Source organism: Coregonus clupeaformis, chromosome 1 (assembly GCF_020615455.1).
Source record: "Coregonus clupeaformis isolate EN_2021a chromosome 1, ASM2061545v1, whole genome shotgun sequence".
Taxonomy (NCBI): domain Eukaryota; kingdom Metazoa; phylum Chordata; class Actinopteri; order Salmoniformes; family Salmonidae; genus Coregonus; species Coregonus clupeaformis.
Genome location: NC_059192.1, coordinates 42,075,637 through 42,089,479, shown reverse-complemented (window position 1 = coordinate 42,089,479; position 13,843 = coordinate 42,075,637). Strand labels below are relative to the sequence as shown.

The 13,843-nt window shown below is 43.4% G+C and overlaps 2 protein-coding genes across 3 annotated transcripts in view; both read left to right on the top strand.

Moving 5' to 3' along the window:
* LOC121568918 (phosphoinositide 3-kinase adapter protein 1) overlaps window positions 1-5,033 on the top strand; it is a 31,530-nt gene extending 26,497 nt beyond the window's left edge. For both annotated transcript variants that reach the window (XM_041879408.2, XM_041879402.2), the window contains exon 17: window positions 4,746-5,033. In XM_041879408.2, coding sequence (XP_041735342.1) covers window positions 4,746-4,857 — 112 coding nt within the window. In that variant the 3' untranslated portion in view covers window positions 4,858-5,033. The remainder of the gene's footprint in view (window positions 1-4,745) is intronic.
* A 4,183-nt stretch (window positions 5,034-9,216) lies between these two features.
* The window catches only part of LOC121568889 (sorbin and SH3 domain-containing protein 1), a 105,479-nt gene continuing 100,852 nt past the window's right edge, over window positions 9,217-13,843 (top strand). The window contains exon 1 of the mRNA XM_045221251.1: window positions 9,217-9,240. The gene's annotated coding sequence lies outside the window, so the exon portion shown is untranslated. The remainder of the gene's footprint in view (window positions 9,241-13,843) is intronic.

The following is a 13,843-nucleotide window of genomic DNA, read 5'->3' as shown; positions in this document are numbered from 1 at the left end:
TGCACTGGACATCAAACTGGTGGACAGTGATGACTCTCCATCTGTCCCTATATCTGCTGAGTTCTGCGAGGCCTTGCAGGAGAGCTGGGCCTCTGCCAGGGGGCGCTTCCGACTCACAGCAGAGACTGGACCATGGAGTTATGTTGCGGGTGAGGAGTTACTTGGCCTCCGGGAGTACCCGACCATGGACACCATGATAGCTTCCATGGTCCTCCCGGACCGGGAGATTATAGGGCGGAACCCGCAACTGAAGCGGGGACCCTCCAGTCTTTGATGCGGACTTGAAAGCCACATATGGGTCCCTCTGCTCTCTTGGCCAGCTTACCAACGTGGCCATGCTGCTGCAGGCCTACCTGCAGACTCTGTTGCCCCGGCTGCAGGAAGGCACAGAGGAGCTCCACCGGGAAGCGAAGGAGGTGTCTCGCCAGCTTTCCCTGCTCCAGAGGGATGTGGCCCGTGCCAACGGACAGGCCTTGGCGCATTTGGTTTTCTCCCGGCGCCATCTCTGGCTGGCCCAATCCCATCTGCCAGCTGCTGGCCCTGCGGTCTTTCCTGTCCTGGTGAGAATGGATAACACCACAGTGGTGGCTTACATCAACCATCAGGGTGGACTGAGGTCCCACCGTCTCCATCTTATGGCACTGGAGCTCCTTCTCTGGGCTCAGGGACGTCTAGCGTTACTACGTGCAGCGCACGTACCTAGCATCCTGAATGTGGCAGCGGATATGCTCTTAAGGGAGGGCACGCCACCTTGGGACTGGAGCCTACATTACCAGGTGGTGCAGCACCTGTGGGACAAGTTCAGGAGGGCGCAGGAGTACCTGTTTGCCTCCCTGGGTCATGCACACTGTCCCCTGTGGTACTCCATGTCAGAGCCACCAGGGCCTCTGGGCTTGGATGCTCTGGCTCACTATTGGCCAGAGCTGGAGCTTTACGCATTCCCCCCTTTTCCCCTGATCCAGGCTGTGCTGGACAGGACCAGGATGGAGGCGCATCGTCTGCTGCTGGTGGCCCCATACTGGCCCAGACGACCCTGGTTCAGCCTTCTCCTGTCCCTGTTGTCTGGGACTCCTTGGCAACTGTCCCTGAGACCCGCTGTCTCAGGCCGGGGGAACTCTGTGGCTTCCGAGACCGCACTGCCTCAGTCTGTAGGCTTGGCTGCTGAACGGCACCAATGGTCCATGTTAGGACTACTGGAGGGCGTAATGAACGCCATGCAGAGCGCAAGGGCACCGGCTACAACCGCGGCATACCAGTTGCGCTGGCGGTTGTTCTGCTCTTGGTGCACTGGTATTGAGGTTGTGCCCGAGTCATGCGGGATGCAGTATGTCCTCCAGTCTCACTTGGATGAGGGCTTGGCAGCCTCTACACTGAGAGGGTATTTGGCCGCTATATCTGCCTGCCATGTGGGGTGGATGGACAGGCCAGTGGGGCGTCATCCCTTGGTCGCCAGGTTTATGAAGGGGGTTCGTTGCCTAGGACCCGCTCAATGGCGAGCTGGGATCTGGTCTTGGCAGCTTTGGCAAAGCTGCCTTTCGAACCATTGGAGTTTGCCTCCCTGAAACACCTCTCTATGAAGGTAGTTTTCTTGGTAGTGATTACTTCAGTGAAGAGGGTGGGTGAGCTCCATGCTTTTCGGTCAGTTCTGAGTGCTACCTGATGGACCCCGGTGGGAGGAGTATATCTCTCCGCCCCAACCCTTCATTCCTCCCGAAGGTTCTGTCAGACCGGCATGTGAACATCCCTTTTATCCTGTCTGCTTACGACCCCCCGGCAGTGGCGGGGGAGTCTGGGCCTCCCTCCGGCATGCTGTGCCCTGTGCGGGCACTGGCTGCCTATGTGGAGCGGACGCGGTCAGTGAGAACAACAGACCAGCTCTTTGTCTGCTATGGTGAGAGAGTCCTGGGGGCTGGGCTATCATAGCAGAGACACTCTCACTGGATCGTAGACACGATTACGACAGCATACCGCCTGGCTGGCAGGCCAGTGCTGGGATCTGTAGTGGCACATTCAACATGAGGTGTGGCTGCGTCCTGGGCTCTACTGAGAGGAGTGCCCCTCGCTGATATCTGTGCTGCGGCCAGCTGGGCTTCCTGCTAGGTACTATCGGGTAAATGTGGCACCTCCCTCTGCGGTTGGATCAGCGGTCCTGGGCGTCGCCTCCCCTTCCAGGGACTGTGCCGGGACCCCCCTTCCACATTGACGGCCCCTGCGTCTCGGTTCCGCGCTGGGACTTCGCCGCTGGCTGGCCAGGTCCCTCTAGCACCGACAAAATCTGGGACGGGTATACCAATATATTGGAGTGATCCAATATAGTGAAACATAACGAAGGTTCCGAATGTAACCACGGTTATGTGAGCTATATGGATCACTCCAATCCTCTACGGTGCTAGAAGGCGCCTCAAAAATGATGTAGAGAACGTGTGTTGCGGCCATGGGGTCTATATATAGGGGCGGACCCCAGCCGTGACACAGGTGTACACGGGAGTAAATCTGTAAATCCTCACCTCTGATGTATCCCTCCGCTGCGGAGTGATACCAATATATTGGAGTGATTCAATATAGTGAAACATAACGGTTTCATAAAAACTCATAATAATGTAAGCTTTGGCACTACTAGCTACAGTAGTAGCTTGCTAGCTATCTTTTGTTGGAATATTCAACATTGTGTGTGCAGCGCTAAGTAGGTAAGTTAGCTGGTTGGTTAGCAGCATCCTTTCAGTCGATGTTAAGGACACATTTTTGTTAGCTTTACTCCTCATTGAAGCACAATAATCCTTAGCTAGATGTAAAAAAGCATCAACATTATTGACATATTTATTGTTTTAGATTAATTCAGACAGTTTTGAGACAGAAATGGGGTTCAGCAGATGTCGCCTAGGCAATATTTTTTAATGTTAGACAGCTGATAGTCCCAGTCGGTATTAGGTAGAACGTCACGGCCCCGCCTGCGGGGAAAAACAATCTGTGCTTACCTAGGTTACCACATTGGCTCACAGCGAAAACCTATCCTTTTTCAAATGCAATTGTATTTTTGTCTGTCTGTTTTAGTCAATTACAGAACAACGTTTAATAAAGTACAACATGACTAAAGATTACTTTTCAACATTGCCTGCTCCCAATATTGTAGGGCTTCCCTCATGCCCCATTTCATGACGTCTTGACGGTGTTAGCAGCCACGTGAGTGAGAGCGAGCTAGCTGACCGGAACATTAAGCTAGCCAAGACCAACACAAACAAACAGACTATACATCTACAAGTAATGAGAGGAGTTACAAACGAACTACACTAAACAAGTGAAATGTCTTACCTGTGATCAACTGTTTTCCACACACATAACTAACTACGTGTAGCCTGCCTACTTTGACACATCCGGGTCCTCACATTTCCAATACCGAATAGCTTGAAGCCACAGTGCTCTTCTCGCGCTCTCTATTTCCCTACATGGGAGCATTGCGAACCGTTGGTCGGGATTTTTGACCTGGTTACATGTACATTGAACAACACAGCAGCTTTTCGGCATGTTTAGTTATTTCTGTATAACAAAAAAATAACGAAGTTGGCTTTTTACACTGTGGGTTTATGGGAAATAATGTTTGTTTTCCCTAATTTGTGAGCGTGGTCTAGGGGAATTCCTTATTATTACCTGAATATGGACTCCGAGTAGCAGAACTACTTTCGAGCTATCCCATTACTCTTTGCGATATACGAGACAGATCAGTGCAGGCGGAATTGACGCACTATCTGACATAAGACAATGGCCTTGGTCATAATGCAGTATGCATGTCTAAGAGCAGTTATTTGCGCCCGATTTCTCCATTGTAATGCATTATGCATTTCTCATAAGGAGTTAAATATGCATTATGAAGAGGTATGCAGTGTTACCATGTATTCTTCCTACTTGTATTTAAACTTGTCTGTGTATATTTCTGTTGATAGTTATGTGAATTTTGCATCTGTAACTAAATCATTTGGGTAACCCGAGTTGATGTGCATCACAAACTGCCAACCACAAAACCAACCCGACCCTAATGATTGCAAACAAAAAAACTGCTCTCATGGTGCTTTACCATAGATGTAAGTTTAACTGGGTCAAAAGCTATATTTTGAAATGTAAAAAACAATCGCCATATCCAGTTACTGTAGCTGACATTATGACTGTTTTCTTAACAATTATAGAGCTGAGACTTACTGGACTAACTGTGAAACAGACAATCAGCTATAGGGGGTTCTACAGCATGACACCTCTACAACTTGGCTATTTTAATAATTCCCCTGAGAGACACACTCATTTGAGATGACAGGAAATTGTCACGCCCTGGCTCTGGGGACTCTAGTATGTTGTGCCAGGGTGTGAGTTTTCATTTGTTTTTCGTTCTAATTTTGTAGTTCTATGTTGGCCAGTGTGGTTCTCAATCAGAGGCAACGTGTATCAGTTGTTGCTTGTTGTCTCTGATTGAGAACCATACTTAAGCAGCCATTTTTCCCACAGTGTTTGTGGGATCTTGTTCCTGTGTAGGTTTGTGTTTTGCACCTTTGGACGTCACGTATCGATTTGTTGTTTTTGTTCGTGTAATCATTATTTAATAAATATGTTCACCTTCCACGCTGCGCCTTGGTCCTCTGTATCCGACGATCGTGACAGAAATACTGTGTGACTCACATGAACACACTGCATTGCTTAATCTCTGTTTAGTTTGTCATGCCGAGTGTAACAACCATGCTGTTATCTGTTATACATTTTAGGGCTCCAGAGAGTTTGTTGCAGGAGCGTTACATATCATGCCCCTCTCGAGCACTTCCTAAGAGACCATCTCAGAGGACCACCTCTCCCCCTCCCATACCCCGGAGAACATAGTGACACACATCTCTGCTGTTTTATCATTTTGAATGTCTGCCCTCTAAAATGTATATTAATATCTAATCAGGCAGCATTATTTATATTAGGTTTTATTTTGCCTCCAAGTTTTCAGAGCAAAAACTATATACATACACTACCAGTCAAAAGTTTGGACACACCTACTCATTCAAGGGTTTTTCTTTATTTTTTACATTGTATAATAATAGTGAAGACATCAAAACTATGAAATAACACATATGGAATCATGTAGTAACCAGAAAAGTGTTAAACAAATCAAAATACACTGCTCAAAAAAATAAAGGGAACACTTAAACAACACATCCTAGATCTGAATGAATGAAATAATCTTATTAAATACTTTTTTCTTTACATAGTTGAATGTGCTGACAACAAAATCACACAAAAATGATCAATGGAAATCAAATGTATCAACCCATGGTCTGGATTTGGAGTCACCCTCAAAATTAAAGTGGAAAACCACACTACAGGCTGATCCAACTTTGATGTAATGTCCTTAAAACAAGTCAAAATGAGGCTCAGTAGTGTGTGTGGCCTCCACGTGCCTGTATGACCTCCCTACAACGCCTGGGCATGCTCCTGATGAGGTGGCGGATGGTCTCCTGAGGGATCTCCTCCCAGACCTGGACTAAAGCATCCGCCAACTCCTGGACGGTCTGTGGTGCAACGTGGCGTTAGTGGATGGAGCGAGACATGATGTCCCAGACGTGCTCAATTGGATTCAGGTCTGGGGAACGGGCGGTCCATAGCATCAATGCCTTCCTCTTGCAGGAACTGCTGACACACTCCAGCCATATGAGGTCTAGCATTGTCTTGCATTAGAAGGAACCCAGGGCCAACCGCACCAGCATATGGTCTCACAAGGGTTCTGAGGATCTCATCTCGGTACCTAATGGCAGTCAGGCTACCTCTGGCGAGCACATGGAGGGCTGTGCGGCCCCCCAAAGACATGCCACCCCACACCATGACTGACCCACCGCCAAACCGGTCATGCTGGAGGATGTTGCAGGCAGCAGAACGTTCTCCACGGCGTCTCCAGACTCTGTCACGTGCTCAGTGTGAACCTGCTTTCATCTGTGAAGAGCACAGGGCGCCAGTGGCGAATTTGCCAATCTTGGTGTTCTCTGGCAAATGCCAAACGTCCTGCACGGTGTTGGGCTGTAAGCACAACCCCCCACCTGTGGACGTCGGGCCCTCATACCACCCTCATGGAGTCTGTTTCTGACCGTTTGAGCAGACACATGCACATTTGTGGCCTGCTGGAGGTCATTTTGCAGGGCTCTGGCAGTGCTCCTCCTGCTCCTCCTTGCACAAAGGCGGAGGTAGCGGTCCTGCTGCTGGGTTGTTTCCCTCCTACGGCCTCCTCCTCCACATCTCCTGATGTACTGGCCTGTCTCCTGGTAGCGCCTCCATGCTCTGGTCACTACGCTGACAGACACAGCAAACCTTCTTGCCACAGCTCGCATTGATGTGCCATCCTGGATGAGCTGCACTACCTGAGCCACTTGTGTGGGTTGTAGACTCCGTCTCATGCTACCACTAGAGTGAAAGCACCGCCAGCATTCAAAAGTGACCAAAACATCAGCCAGGAAGCATAGGAACTGAGAAGTGGTCTGTGGTCACCACCTGCAGAACCACTTCTTTATTGGGGGTGTCTTGCTAATTGCCTATAATTTCCACCTGTTGTCTATTCCATTTGCACAACAGCATGGGAAATGTATTGTCAATCAGTGTTGCTTCCTAAGTGGACAGTTTGATTTCACAGAAGTGTGATTGACTTGGAGTTACATTGTGTTGTTTAAGTGTTCCCTTTATTTTTTTGAGCAGTGTATTTTTTATATTTGAGATTCTTCAAATAGCCACACTTTTTTGGTTACTACATGATTCCATTTGTGTAATTTCATAGTTTTGATGTCTTCACTATTATTCTACAATGTAGAAAATAGTAAAGATAAAGAAAATCCCTTGAATGAGTAGGTGTGTCCAAACTTTTGAATGGGACTATATACACAGTATATACACAGTATATATATATACACACAAAGTGTTAAACAAATCAAAATATATTTGAGATTTGAGATTCTTCAAATAGCCACCTTTTGCCTTTATGACAGCTTTGCACACTCTTGGCATTCTCTCAACCAGCTTCACCTGGAATGCTTTTCCAACAGTCTTGAAGGAGTTCCCACATATGCTGAGCACTTGTTGGCTGCCTTTCCTTCATTCTGCCGTCCGACTCACCCCAAACTATCTTAATTGGGTTGAGGTTGGGGGATTGTGGAGGCCAGGTCATCTGATGCAGCACTCCATCACTCTCCTTCTTGGTAAAATAGCCCTTACACAGCCTGGAGGTGTGTTGGGTCATTGTCCTGTTGAAAAACAAATGATAGTCCCACTAAGCCCAAACCAGATGGAATGGCGTGTCTGTTACTTGAACTCTGTGAAGCATTTATTTGGACTGCAATTTCTGAGGCAAATGGTGGCTGTTTGAAGAATCTAAAATCTAAAATATATTTAGATTTGTTTAAAACTTTTTTGGTTACTACATGATTCCTTATGTGTTATGTCATAGTTTTGATGTCTTCACTATTATTCTACAATGTAAAAAATAGTAAAAATAAAGAAAAACCCTTGAATGCGTAGGTGTGTCCAAACTTTTGACTGGTAGTGTATATATATATATAATTGTTATTAGTTTTTTGGGGACATAAAAGACTGTAAAAACACCAGAAAATCAGTTGCAATTTATTTTTATTTTGAAATCTGTTCCAAAGTCTTCCCACGCATAATCGTGAGATATACAGCATGTGATTGTATACAAATGTAAGCAAGGTTTGAAATGATTATGTTTTAGTCAAATATTGTATCTGTTTGGGTTCTTGCGGTCAATTTGCAGTCTCTACATTATTTGTAACTATGTTCCGGCCCCCTGACCATCCGCTCAATAAAAAAATCTGCCCGCGGCTGAACATCAGCATACATGAAGGTTTGTGTGTGTAGAACAGAAGCACATAGAACATGATCATCAATTCAGTCAATTCAGGAAGTAAACTGAAATTCCAATTTAAAGGGGCAATGTTGGATTCAATCAACAAAGCATACCCTGTCACTTTTTTGGTGAACAGCTGAGTGATGGGCCTGTAGAAATGTAGTCGAAAAAAGGGAAACTATTTTTAATGACTCCTTAATCAAATAAAAATAAGCTATTTATTACAAAAGTTTTTAATTTTTTTAAATTTTAGATTGCAATCACTTTCTGAATTGTCTGACTTGAATTCTAACTGACCCCAACCCTACCATAGACCCAGTGATACTGTACATGGATCTTGTAATAACTGCATGCGTTAGAATTATAAAGGGTTTTCAACAAAGTGATCAAGTAAAGATTGTGTTTGTTTATCAGGTTTGTGCATGCATACTACTGTATTATACAACTGATCACACAATGAAGTTTGATTTAAAAAATGCAAAGTTTAAACATTTATGTAATCTGTTTTAAAATAAATGTGTTGAGTTAATGTTTGGTGTGCACCACAAGACATGGACATGAACATTAATTTACTTTAAAAGAGTGCCACCAGCAGACAAGCATTTTACACTGCACACTGTACATACTGTATGGTACAATATGAGCCACTTGGTGGCGCTCTATACATGAGATACACCGTTTTGTTCGGTGATGTTTGGCATGTTAGGTTATATTTCAGTATATTTCTTTACTTCTTTATTTGATAATATATACACAATCAATTATCATATGTTTATTGTCTGTTGCTTTGATGTTTAGTGTCAGTGTCAACCTGCACAGCACAACACATTATTGTTCGCTTACATTTTAGTGTATTTCATACAGCGAGTAACATGTAGCTTTCTTGAGAAGCCCAAGACAGATCCAATAGGCTACTCTTATGGTGTATTCATTTCTAACATTTGCACCTGTTGCTGAGTCACTGTGCACAGTGGTCAGAAATACAACTGAAAAAAACACCAACTTCACCAAACGTACTATCACCTCATAGGCTACAATTCATAAAATGAATTTCATATTTGACAAGAATGTATTTAATCAAATGATCCATCAACATTCTAATGATCATAAATGTGTAAGAAGCCTGTAATGTAAGAGTTTTTAAGATATCCCATAATATGACAGAGTCCTGAAGCTGCCTCGCTCGCTTTGCCTGTCCTCAAGGAGGGAAATACGCATGTAGCCAATGAGCAAGGAGTGAGGTACAATGCGTTGTCGGGGTGATTGGTGGGTACTTTGTAGCTCACTGTGCTGACTGTACATTATAGCACAGACCTCATTGCCGTGTGTGGGAGCAATATTGATAAGTAACACTGGATTGCAACTCTTCAAAGGTAAACGTTTGCATTTTATTGTCTGTCTCTCTCATATGCTTAATTTGCGCGTCAGATACTGTATATAGCCTACAAAAGCCAATTTACATCATGCCCATTTTGGGTAATTTCGCCCCCTTGGCAACAAATGCAACACATTTGTGTGTGATTCTGGGGCACGAGGGACTGGTAATGTCTCGAGTGTTTGATTGTAATTCAAATATTTGCCTATTACCTGCATTGGTGGGCTTTTATTGTATTCCACGTGGGACCAAAATGGCCTGGGACGTGGTCTTCGGACAGCAGTACGGTCGTTGTGTTGAAGCTATACTGCAGTAAAGACACATCCATCTGATATCTGCAACCATACATACGACCGCTGCTCATCCTTGTGTCGCACTAGACGCTAGTCTATAGTGTTGTAAAATAGAGTATCCCAAATCGTGGAACTAAAGAATGTAACGTTTATTATTGTCATGGAACGCTCTTTGCATGTTTTATCTGGTTACAAAAAGACAATAGCCTACAATTAGGCTACTGCACATTGTACAACATCACTTGTTTACTCTTGATTAGTTCACAATATTGTAGCTTTCATTATAGCAGAAATAACATATGGCAACATAGTATGTAGGTAAATACATGAATAACATCAGTGGTATGAATGGGCCTAATGTAATGCATATTATGCGGCACTGATAGGTAACCCCATTTAACTTGATTTGTGTATACTGTACAAAAGGGACAGACAGTATAATGACATGTGGATGGATGGTTGTCTATTTAAAAACTAGCATTAATCTCAAAATGTGAGTGTGAATAGGCTGTGTGAGAGAAGGAAAAAATGAGTCAGAGCTCCTAAATTCCTATTCTTATTATCGTCTCTTGCATGCACAATGTCCATTCTAGTACATTGCTTTCCCCTGTACACTATAGGCCTACCCGGTTCTCTCTGTAATTAGTGTGTATGTGTAAAAATGACACAATGAATAAGATACTGCTGTCTCGACCTTCCGTACTGTGCTCTGCAGTTGGACATAAATATGATTACTGCATAACCCACTGTATGAGCTAAATAAAACCAAGAAATAAACAATATAACCCTCATGGTCAGAGAACCTCAACCTCCGGACAAATGCTATGGATTATGCTATTATTGATTGTCTTCACAAACCCCCACGTCACCCATAGACATGAAAGCAACTGAATGCCCCATAGGGACTGAATGTACAATAGTTATTGACACACTGAATGGTTACCTCCATGTTCAGACAGTTGTTTGACAAATAGGCTTCAGGCCAGGCTTCCTGATTAACTGCATGTGACCTGAACTTCCACATGACCAGGGTTGCCAGGTCTAGCTAAGATTTCTATACCAATGACCACTCAAAAACTACTCAAAAGGACTGAAAATTAACCCACATTTTTTTTCCACAGCAAGAGAGGAGTTGCCAAATGTATACAATAAACCCTTTTTCCATAACGTTATCGAGCCAATTAAGAAGGAATATTGACGTAACTTGTAACGACGTTAGAAGCAAAATTCGGTTTTCATCAAAATAATAATTATTGCGAACTATGACATGACGTAATAAACACATTTGAATATGTCGCAAGAGAAAAGATAATTCGCCCTTATTAAACTCGCCAGATCATTTTCCATCAATGGATGTTGATTTAACTCATCTGACTGCTATGATTAAGCAGTAAGGCATGAGGGGGTATGTTATATGGCCTAAGGGCTGTTCTTAAGCATGACGCAACGTGGAGTGCCTGGATACAGCCGTTAGCTGTGGTATATTGGCCATATACCACAAACCCCCGGGGTGCCTTATTATAAACTGGTTCCCAATGTAATTAGAACAGTAAAAAGTATTTTTTTGTCATACCCCTGGTATACGTCTGATATACCACGACTTTCAGCCAATCAGCATTCAGGGCTCAAACCCGGTTTATAATTGTAAATAATTCCCTTTTGCGCATGTGCATAACTGTAGATAAATCCGACAGGAGAGTTTGAGTGATGAAAGTTGGACAAAGGATCACGTAATCTCTGAGCAAGAAACACTTGGACAAACTTTTAAAAAAATTATGCTAGGCTATTTTCTGGCAATAGGTGCTGTTATTATGTGCCAGATGTTAAGACCATTTGCGAGATTCCAGTGATATAGTCATTTCAACATATTTATTGTATCAAATGGTAGCCTACAGTAGCCTACAATGGCATATAAATTTGATGGCCAACAGATGCAAATGTATCATTCTCCACATTTTTCATTGAGGACTTTTCCCCATAACAGAAGCACACGAGGGAGTCCCATAACTTCCATTTCAAATTTCCACTCCTGCTAAATAGTTAAATAGCCTACCTACAACTGGTAAAAAGTTGTCACAACGTGCGCGCGTGCTGCTCTTTCTTCTCTCACTCACATGACTCAGCCAATAGTGGACTGAGCTGCATGCTGCAGTGCTCTCTCAACACACACACACACACACACCTCTGGCCCTCCCCTTTTTTATTTTATTCAGAGAAATGCCAATGGCGGCCGCGGTGCAACTTAGAAGTAGCCTAAAAACCCACAACCCGCAACCAATACATTTCCACACGCAATATCGTTTTCAAAGTAACCCAATTTCCAGGAAAACTGTGGACATGGCAACCCTGCACATAGCAGGCAGGGGCACTGAGACCTTCAGTAAACACTGAATGACTGACCTCATGATTGACCTGTGAGCCGCTCAGGAGGGAGTACATGACAACCCTTACAAAAAAACACATCAATTTTGGAGATTCACATGTGAAAATTGAAATAGCAGTTTCACATGTGAAATAGCAGTTCTCATGTTGAGCTTAAATTTCAAATGTGAAACCATATTTTCATGTGGGTCTTTCTATAAATAATGGAGCCAATGTGTGACATTGGGATCAACATTTCAAAATGTTTTGAAACAAAAATAAAAATGATTTTCATGCAGTTCCACATGTGTACTTAGAGGAATAAAAGTGAATATAACTCCACCTATACAACAACATAGGCCTAGGTCTATACATCTTTTAAGCTGGGTTCATACAGACATTGGCAAGTCAAATTCAAGGACTCTCAGGGACTTTTTCAAGCATTTAATTGTAATTTTCAAGGACCTCAATGTTATAGAACTTTATAATTTATATAATTGTAAATAAAGGGTCTAATATAGACCCCCCTCCCCTCCACACCCCAAAAAAAAGAAGTATGCAAAAAATTTCGAAAAATTTGGCCATTACCACCTTAAGAATAATGCTTTTTTTAGGCCTTGCCAATGCATTGATATTCAAATTATTATTACATTCTAAAATATGTGAGAATAATGTGGACATTGCCTGACTAAATAGATTGGATGCATGCAAAGGTTTTGTATGGAAAGCAAAGTTGAAGCCAAACATTAGATGTTGTCGTCCTCATAATAACCGCAACAGAGTAGCGCAACACCCTTCAATTTGAAGTGGCGGGAAAAACGGATCAAAAATGAAATCATGGATAATTGTAAGGGAGCAAACCCGGTTTATAATTGTAAATAAATCCCTTTTGCACATGTGCATAACTGTAGATAATCCGACAGGAGAGTTTGAGTGATGATGCAAGCAGGATAACTTATAAATTGGCTAGAATATTACAAGGACTTTTCAAGCACCAAATATAGGAAATATCAGGCCTTGTATTATTTAAAACCACAGGTGTAAAGAACAGGAAGGCCCGCACACTGTTTAGGCTCCCAATTCACCGCTTTATTGACGTTTTGTTCCAAAATGGATCTTCATTTGACCTGACAAAGATCAGTTTTGGATCGAAACGTTGTCAATAAAACGGTGAATTGGGAGCATAAACAGTGTGCGGGGCTTCCTGTTCTTAACAAATATGATTTATTAGCCCAGCACCTATTTTTAAGGATGTGCGTACAGTGGCGTGTATTCATGGGTGCCAAGGGAAGCCAGGCTTCCCCAAATATTTGACCAATAAAAAAATAGTGGCTGAATCTCACCGGCGAAATCATCTGAACGAAGGAAACAGTGCCCCTCTGTCTCAGTATGTGTAGCCCATGTATCTGATGCTGTCTGGAACATAAGAGTAAGACATGTTGCCGCCGCCATAGCATTTGATTGATTGATGCCAGCAAGCATTTGGCCTGCCCTTGATAGCGTTGGGCTAAGCTGGTGCAGAAAAACTCCCCCCAAGGGAGGCCAGTTTGGACTTGGCTTCACACCAATCAAATCACATCCTAAGCAAAACATCATCATTGTCAAAAAAACGTGTCTGTTTCTGGTCTGCTTGTGTTGATGTCCTGCAGTAGCTAGCTTTCTAAATTGTCCCTGTCCTAAGCTATGGATGGAGATGGGGATTTTGAATTGTGGTTTTGTTAGCCAGTGATTGTCAAGCAAATAACTGTCGGTCTCACGGTAATTGACCGTTAATTAACATAAACACATTTAGCATCTCCTGGCTTCCACACATAGCCTACAAGCCACTGATGCAGACCTTTGGAACATCTACATTTAAAAAAGTCTAATAAATCCATGTAATATAGCCTACACTTTCACAATAAATCCATTATTTATTTTAGACAGGTCTAAAGAAGCATGATAGCA